At 52.2% G+C, this 8,727-nt stretch overlaps 1 protein-coding gene across 1 annotated transcript; it reads right to left on the bottom strand.

The window, feature by feature from the left end:
- Positions 1-2,295: 2,295 nt before the first annotated feature.
- Positions 2,296-6,419, bottom strand: LOC123099004 (flavanone 3-dioxygenase 2). Its single transcript, XM_044521110.1, has 5 exons — positions 6,108-6,419; positions 5,722-5,969; positions 4,139-4,199; positions 3,716-3,979; positions 2,296-3,126 (listed from the first exon to the last, which is right to left on the bottom strand). The coding sequence occupies exons 1-5, from the start codon at positions 6,300-6,302 to the stop codon at positions 2,884-2,886; spliced, it is 1,011 nt and encodes a 336-aa protein (XP_044377045.1). The 5' UTR covers positions 6,303-6,419; the 3' UTR covers positions 2,296-2,883.
- Between the last annotated feature and the right edge of the window lie 2,308 nt (positions 6,420-8,727).

Genomic DNA, 8,727 nt, shown 5'->3' with positions numbered 1-8,727 from the left:
GCGGCAGCGGGGAGGCGCCGGCGGCCACCGTAGCGAGCGGCCACTACTGCAGGGGAGGGGGAGCAGCGGCACGAGGCGGGGAAGGCCACTGTAGGCCGACGCGGCATCGGGGGCAGAAGCAGGCGGGCTTGGCCACGGCAAGGAGAGGCGGGCGGCCGGGGCGCGGGCCCAAAGCGTCGAGCGCGTGCGCGGGCGCAGGCCGGTGGCCACAGGGAGGGCAGAGGGGCTCCGGGGTGCCAGAGCACGACAACGGGCGGGCGAGCGGAGGGCGAGAGTGGAGCTGTGCGGCGGCGCCGGCGAGCGCAACAGCGGGCGGATTGCGAGTGGGCGAGCGGCAGAGGCTAGCGACAGCAGCGGGGAGGGCGAGCGACGTTAGGGCTCGCCAGCAGGGGCGCGAGGCGCAGGCGATTCAGCCGGGGCGCGCGGCCGATGTGGTGAGCGCGGTGAGCGCGCGGGGGGTGGGGGGAGGAAGCGGCGCGAGCGGGGCCAGGGAGGGAGGTGCGGTCCTCACGGCGGGTTTGTAGGGTTCGGGGCAACGGTGCGTGAGGAGGATGACGGAGACGACCAGGCGACGGGGAGGCAGTCCGGCGGGGAGGGGCTCCGGCGACGTGGCCTCCAGCGAGGTCCAGGCGGCGTCGGGCGGCAGGAATCGGCGACGGGGTCAGGGCGTCGTGCCCCGATCCAGATCCAGCGGGGGAGGGGGTGAGAGGAGTGGGGAACGTGGGGGTAGGGTTTCGGGGGCGTGGGGGTTAAGTGGAATGGGGTGGGTGGCTGGCCCAAGCCTGGGGGGTTCCCTTTTCTCTCTTTCTTACTTTCTTCTTCTCCTTTTCTATTTTTGTTTATTATTCTTTTACTGTCTTTATTTTATTTCCCAATTTATTTTTGTTTGTAAATTTATTACTAACACCCAAATTAGCATTACTAAAAATACCTCTGCCACAATAACTTTAGCACCTAAATAAAACAGTTTCGTAATTATTTATTATTTAAAATTATTCAAATAATAGTTTTTGCTATTGTTTTATTATCATTTGAATAACTAAAATATTTATTAATGTGTGGTTTCTCCACCATTTACCTATGCATTATTTGGCTCACTTCGAACATTTTAGTTTTAATATTTGAAAACTTTAATTGTTTGCTTGATTTAGAATTTGAATTTGAATTTGAATCGGTTTCGAACTAACGCGAGATTAGCAATAGTAATCGAGGTGACATGGCATCATTAGTAGAGGGTTACTGTAGCTTAATTATACGGGCGTCACATGTTGGCTTCATGCATAAAGTTGGGCTTCCCACTTGTGCAGCGAGTGGCGGCCGAAGCCATTAGCCGCCGCCCCATCGCCAGGGAACCTCTCGCCCATCGTCTGCGTCGGTTGTGAATGGGGAGAGAGAGGAAAGAGCTCGTCGGCGACGGCTGTGCACGGGGAGAGAGGGGGTCTGCGGGCGGGTGCGTCCACCAGCGAGGGAGGTGCTGCTTTATATAGCGGCCAGGGGGCGGGCGTGGCGGGAGGGGGTGCGTCGCTGCACCGCATCACCCGTGAGGAATCAATGAAAGGTTGGCCGGCGGCACCCTTGGCATTGATCCCCGCCCGGAAAACCGAAGCGTTGTGAGGACGACGAGGCGGGGTCGCTGACTCGGCGGGCCCGCCGTTCGTTCGCGCCAAAACCGATTGCCCCGACGCCCCGGGCGCCCCCAGTGCGCCGGGTTCGGTCTGGATCCGCTGGCACCAGTTTCGGGCTAAACCGGCGATAAATGGGCTCCTGGGACGCGACTGGGCCGGTTTTGGGTGCCGGCGCAAAAAAATGGCCCTTGGGGGGTGGAGATGCTCTTAGTTGCCGGGCCATCTTCAGGCGCCACATAACTGAAGGCGCCAACCAAACAGGCCCTCATTGTGTTTGATTAAAATTATTAGTAATAATATAATGAAAATACTCATGCATTATTGCATATTGCATATTGAGGTGGACCTTTCCTTTGCATGGTGCATAATGATGTGGCATGCTGAGAAATACGTTAACGGGGCTAGTTATTTAGATATAGAGAATTATATTATGCTCTTATAGACAGACGAACAGAACCAAAAGATATGTCACATGCACAGATTTTGGAAAACAGAATCATCTACTCGATCCGTCCGAAAATACTTGTCCTGAAAATGGATAAAATGGATGTATCTATATAACTAAAATAAGTCTAGATATAACCATTTTTAGGACAAGTATTTCCGGACGGAGGGTGTATCTATTTAACTTTAAATAAAGAAAAATACAGCCAGTACAGATACAATATAATGGTACGAGCTACAAAAAACAGTCCTTTATTCCGTTTCAGTTCTTACAACTAGTAGATATAAATCGTTCTAAAAAACAAGAGTAGCTACTATATTTTTCGCATAATTCAAACAAGAACTTCGCCTTTATCAACTCCATCATGGTACCCCTCGCAAAAAAGGAAAAACTCCATCATGGTACGCACCCTGACCCTTTTTAGTTCAACCTAATGAACTAAATTTAAAAGTTCACAGCACTTATGATAATTTACTTCATCCAGTTGAACTAAGGGTCACAGGCACCCCAGAACGCTACAAATTTGCATCCCTATGCACGCACACGGCCAGAGCCACAATCGGTTCACAAAGGTCGATCGAGGATATGGCAAGAACAACTCCTAAATGACCGACAAAACATGGCGATGGTTGAAAACAAGAAGGGCAAAAAAACGTCCAGATTTTTTCCCCATGTCTAGCTAGGTTCTGATTTCTTTTCTTTTTTTGAGAAGGTGTTTGGTAGGGGGCTGGAGGGTGAACCCTTGTTGAGTGGCTTACCATTTTCCTGGGAAAGAAAAGAGAATGGGCTTCTTTTATATCAAAGAAAAAGAAACTAGGTTCTGAAGAGCTCCAGGCAGTGCTCCTGGTCCAGGTTCCTGCTCCAGAACTTCTTGTAGTACTCGTCGTAGGTGTAGTTTCTGTAGACGGCCGGCGATTTCTCGCCGATGAGCTTCTCGGCGGGGCCGAGCTTGACGCTGTTGCAGGGGCAGAGGAAGGAGGCGATGGACATCCTCGGCCTGTCCGAGTTCACCACGGCGCGGTGCCACACGCTCTTATATCTCCCGTTGCTCAGCGCCTGAAACACAGTGGAAATTGGTTTCAGTTAGCACCACTTCGGTCAGAGTCCCCGAGTTCAGAAAAGAGTATAGACCATGTGCACGGTACGATGGCGCATCGAGACTGGCGTAATGCCATGCGTCACTGGTTACGGGCAGTTCATGTTTGTTTACACTTCTTTCTGTGATCGGTCAAGGGTTTGTCTTGTATTGATTATGTACGTGGATGCAGTTCAGTTCCAGCAGATCCAACAATATTTTACTGAACTTGTGGACAGTTACTATCAATGTACTAAGATGCATGTGTTGGCCTAAGCCATCGACCATGTGCAGCGTATTATGCCACATGGACTAGTGTGATGAATCGTTGGGCTACTGATGTTTGTTTACACTTGCTGTGCGGTCTGTCAAGAGATTGTCCTAATCATGTGGGTGCAGTTCGGTTCAAGCAGATCGAACAATATTATACCGAAACTCTAGACAATTAGCAATGTGTTCTACACCTAACTAGGCTGCTAAACTACAACAAGATATACAATTAGAATACTGCAACCGATCGATCTTGGTTTAATGAAAAGATATACACTATGTATGTACTTGGTGCATCACCTGCAGCTGGTCGCCGAGATTGATGACGAGCGCGTTGGGCCGCGGGTTGACGGCGATCCACCGGCCTTCCTTGAGCACCTGCAGCCCGGCAACCTGCTCGTCCATCATCAGGATGGTGAGGGCGTTGGGGTCGGTGTGAGCCGGGAGGCCGTAGGTCAGCTCCGGCGACGGGCACTTGGGGTAGAAGTTCACCGCCATGTGCTGCTCCTGCTCGCCGAGGACCTTCTTGATGTAGTCCTGCTCCAGTCCCAGGCTCTCCGATATGAGTGCTGCTACACAGACGACGCTGCATAGCCGATTTTGGGACGACACTGTCAATCAGACCATCCATGCAGAGGATAAACTGTAGCACAACCATTGGATGTAGTGTCGTCTCCAAATCGGCCAGCGTGTGTCGTTTGCTAAGTAGTTTCGCTCCGATATCATGGCGTAGAGCCGGAACCCGAGCTGCCGGACCTCCTTGCAGTATGTGCTCATGACATCCCTGGTTCATGAAAAACGTGCCTGCGGTTAATCATCTGTAAACCTTTCAAGTTACAACTCATTTTTTTTCCAAAAAATAGCATTTTTATTAACTCAAAATGTAGCATCAAGGGGATACAAGCAAGTAGTGATCTAAACAATCCTATATATTAGTTAACAGAGGGAGTATCTTTTTCCGATAGAGATGAACAGAAGCATCTCGCTAGATATTTTCATTCACGCATGATTTAGCAGCCAATTGTCGCTGTTAAACACTATTCCGTGGGGACATGTCGTGGTACCAGTGACTATCTTGATCTCGGCCCTACGGTACCAAGTTCCTCTGTCATGTCCATCCTCCAATGACATCTAGTGATACCACCCCCATCCCCACACGAACAAGTTGCGACGTCGCGTCGACGTCGTCTATCATCCATGAGATCTAATCCTAGATCCTTAGCAGGTGAAATGTTCTGGACACGCGTCATGTGAGTGTGACCACCTCCATGGATCATGTCCTTCCTTGTGATCTCCTGTGTGTGTTTTTTTCAGTTTGAATTTTTTTAAAGTGGTTCTTATTTCATTGTCTCGTTGTGACATTTTTGTTCTATGTCCTTGGTGCCCATGCTGCAAATTGCACCCTTTTATAAGCAAAGTAGTAGAAGAGGCAATATCGACAGGTCACCCGAACTGGCCAGTTCCTTGTCGCTCCTGCTCTTTCCACCGGCCAGGCCCCCCGTTCACGTTTTTTGCCAGATTCTAGCAGGACATTTAGGTGCGCGCTGTCGATTGTAGCATGGACCACTCCCATTTGTTACTGATTTCTTTGCCCTGACTAATACTTTTATGAGTGCAGGAAACCCTGCCTGTCTGTGTGCAGAGAATGCATCTCCAGCACATGGACAGGCCGTTGGTTGTTTTCTTTCAGGTACATGGTATAGCTTGTTAATAGTTTGGTACTGCGTACTGTATGGTTTGTTAGCAATAGTTTGGCACTGTGTACGCCGTCCTTGTGCCAGGTACAGAGCATAGTTTGTTAGTTTGGTGTATAATACGTCCTTGGTTGTTCCAGGTACAGAGTACAGTCTGTTAGTTTGTTTGATAATTTGCTTGTACAGCGATCAGTCTCGTGACTCATGACAAAAGTGCCAGTTTCTTTGTCTGTTTACGGTTGAATCTAGGCCGGAAAGCTAAAGAAATTGGCACCTTTGGCATCAGTGACAAAATATTTCAAAAAAGGTGTGTTTTATTATAGTTGAAGAAAACCTAGGTAATGCTGCCTGGAACATTGTCAACTATGCTAGAAAAGCAGCCGCATGAGTACTTGATTGGTACAGCTACCAGTGCTAGTGCTGGTACAAAATAATGCCAAAGTAATTAGGGGAAATCACTTTCAAGGAATTTCCAGAGTGATCAAATTTGGAACACAGATTCCATAAGGGTGCTCTGTTTTCTTTCAGTGCTGGAGCATGGTCCGTCGACACAAATTTTGAGTACTTTCTTTCGGTGGGGAAGAAATTAAAGTGTAATGGGGTGAAGAGTACCTGAAGGGCGGCGGATTGGCTGGCCACTCCGGCACGAACTGCTCGAGCGGGTGGCAGTGCAGGCGGAGGTAGTCGCGCCAGTTGTGCACGGTCTCCTTGCGCACGTTGAAGCTGGTGGAGAGGCGCATCTTCTTGGCCGGGTCGTCGGAGTAGAGCTTGGCCTTCTCCTCCGGCGAGAGGCGGAAGAAGTCGTGCGCCACCGCCATCGCTGCCAGCATGACCTCCAGCGGCAGCCCGTGGTTGAGCACCTGGCGGTCGATCAGAGACATACGCGACCACGGTGAGCCAAAGCAGAGCGCCTCCATTCTCTCTTCCCGAAAGGAAAAACAGAGAGCCGGGCGGGCTTGTAAGTCGGAGGGAATGGGAATTGGGAGTTTGGGGCTAACCTGGAAGAAGCCGTGGGAGCTGCAGGCGGCGCCGATCTGGGCGACGACGGCGGCGCGGTCGGGGTTGGCGAGGTCGACGACGGGGATGTCGGCGTCGGGCACGACCTCGTCGAGGCGCGGCCGGTCCGCCTCCGACCGGACGTAGCTGTCGGGCAGCGTGTGGTGCACGGCCGTGGAGATGAGCTGCTCCGCCATGCCGGCGCGAGAGAGAGATGGAGAGGTAATAGATAGATGTCGCGGTCGAGGCGTGAGCAGAGGAACGGCCGTAGACGAAGAGGAAACGCCGCGGCTGGGCTGGGTTTGTTTGAGCAGGCGGGGAAGTCGGAGGATTTATGGAGAAGGCCAGAGACTGAAGGGACGCGCTGGCGGGTTGACCAAGGACGGGCGCGTCGTCACTCACAGCCAAAGGGCGGGACGTCATCGGCCTGGCGACGGCTGACGCACACCGCACGGATGGCGAGCCGCATGGCGAGCCAGCCAGGCGTTTGCGGCGTCGCGTCCAGGCCGCGTGTCGAGCACTGCCGTGCCATTCCTCCGGCCCCGGAGCACCCAGAAGCCACAGCTCACTAGAGTTAAGGCCTTGTACGTTTACCGGGGTGCTTAGACTAGCCACAATGAATAGTAAGAGCAACTCCAACGGCCGATTCAAACGGACGGCGATTTCGTCCGCTTTTTGTTCGTTTGGATCGGCCGCCCGCCCGGCGTCCGCCCTGTTTTTGATATGGGTCGGCAGCGTGCCCAACGCGCCGACCCATATGTGCAGGCGTGGCCGGCTGGCCGCCCAATTTCACATTGATTTGCATTCAAACATATTGTGAAATGAAAAATATTTAACAAGCCAAATAGTCTGGCCGCCCAAATAAATAGTATAGTTTTACAAGCCAAATATAAATAAAAATGTTTCACATAGTTTTGCAAACGAATAAAAGAAAATACATCTATTCGTTGCCAACATGAGTCCACATATGCTCAACCAAGTCATTTTGCAGTTGCACGTGAGTTTCCCAATCACGCATGTCTTCATGAAACTGAGTGAACTGCTCAAATGTTGCCGCTACTCCATGCTCAGACACAACATTCTCGCCCTGAAACTGAAAGCCTTGATCGTATAGACGTTCCGGGCGCTCGTCTTCTACGATCATATTATGCATGATCACACAAGCAGTCATCACCTCCCATAATTTCTGCGTGCTCCAAGTATTAGTAGGATACCGAACGATGCCCCATCGAGATTGCAAAACACCAAAGGCACGCTCGACATCCTTCCTAGCACTCTCTTGCTCTTGGGCAAATCTTTTCCTTTTCTCTCCGACAGGGTTGGGTATTGTCTTGACAATAGTGGTCCACTGAGAATAGATACCGTCGCCCAAATAGTACCCTTTGTCGTAGTTGTGGCCGTTGACAGTAAAGTTCACCGGCGAGCTGTTGCCTTCGGCAAGCCTAGCAAACACCGGCGAGCGCTGAAGCACGTTGATATCATTGTGTGATCCAGCCATGCCAAAGAAAGAGTGCCAGATCTAGAGATCTTGAGACGCCACAGCCTCTAGCATGACAGTGCAAGCCCTGACATGTCCCTTATACCGCCCTTGCCAAGCAGAAGGGCAGTTCTTCCACTCCCAGTGCATGCAGTCTATGCTGCCAAGCATCCCCGGAAAGCCCCTGCTGGCATTCATCGCCAGCAAACGGGCTGTATCTTCAGCTGTCGGCTCTCTCCAGTACTCAGGGCCAAACATAGCAATCACAGCCTTGTAGAACTTATACAGGGACTCTAGGCATGTAGACTCGCTCATACGGACGTACTCGTCAATGAGATCACCAGGCACTCCGTATGCAAGCATTCGGATGGCGGCTGTGCATTTCTGATAAGAGGAGAAACCAATCTTGCCGACGGCATCCTCTTTGCACTCGAAGTAGTCATCATAGCCGACCACTCCCTCTCTAATAAGGTTGAAAACATGCCTACTCATACGGAACCGGCGGCGGAATTTGTGATGTTTGAACAACGGGTTTGTTGTATCAAAGTAGTCCTTCAAGAGAAAGAAATGCCCGCTCTTTCGGTTGCGATTCAACGCCAGAAGGTGGCCCGGAATGGAGCCACGAAACAACGGTCGCTGGCTGTTGAGGTGGTGATGGACCAACACGGCAGCCAATATCTCCTCCTCGTCATCGCACGACGAATCGTCGGAGTCGCAAAGGAAATTTTAGAAAAAGAACTCGTCGGCGGAGTCCATTTCGTACATTGGCAAACTGTCGAACAGCTTGCGGGCGTCGACGAAGGAGACGGCCGGCGAGGGGAGTCGCGGCGCCCACAGACCAGCTAGCTGCCCTGCCCGCGTCTGACGAGCATGCCGGTCGGATGTGGCAGGGGCGGCGAGGCGGCTTCTTGGTCGCGGGCGGGTGTGCGGTGGGGGAAGCGGCGGTGGGAAAGCAGTTTGCTCCCCGGCGGCAAAACGGCGGCGGAGGGCGACGGGGGGGGGGGGGGGGGGGGGGGCGGCGTTGCTGGGCGCATGTGGAGGCGACGGCAGCTGGAAGAGTCGCCGGAAAAAATGGGCGGCGGCGTCGGCGACGAAGGAGGCGGGAGGGTTGCTTTGTTGGCCGCAAGGTGAGACGGGAGGCCAAT

Source organism: Triticum aestivum, chromosome 4D, assembly GCF_018294505.1.
Source record: "Triticum aestivum cultivar Chinese Spring chromosome 4D, IWGSC CS RefSeq v2.1, whole genome shotgun sequence".
Lineage (NCBI taxonomy): Eukaryota > Viridiplantae > Streptophyta > Magnoliopsida > Poales > Poaceae > Triticum > Triticum aestivum.
The sequence above is the reverse complement of the archived record's forward strand: the minus strand, read 5'-3'. Positions and strand labels throughout refer to the sequence as shown.

What these genes read in the sequence shown, in the direction of transcription:
- LOC123099004 (XM_044521110.1), bottom strand. Translation starts at nt 6,302, where the DNA reads ATGGCGGAGCAGCTCATCTCCACGGCCGTGCACCACACGCTGCCCGAC. An exon ending in GCTCCCACGGCTTCTTCCAG is followed by an intron (nt 5,970 to 6,107) that starts GTTAGCCCCAAA and finishes ATCGACCGCCAG; the next exon opens with GTGCTCAACCACGGGCTGCC. An exon ending in ATCTCGGCGACCAGCTGCAG is followed by an intron (nt 3,127 to 3,715) that starts GTGATGCACCAA and finishes ACTGTGTTTCAG; the next exon opens with GCGCTGAGCAACGGGAGATA.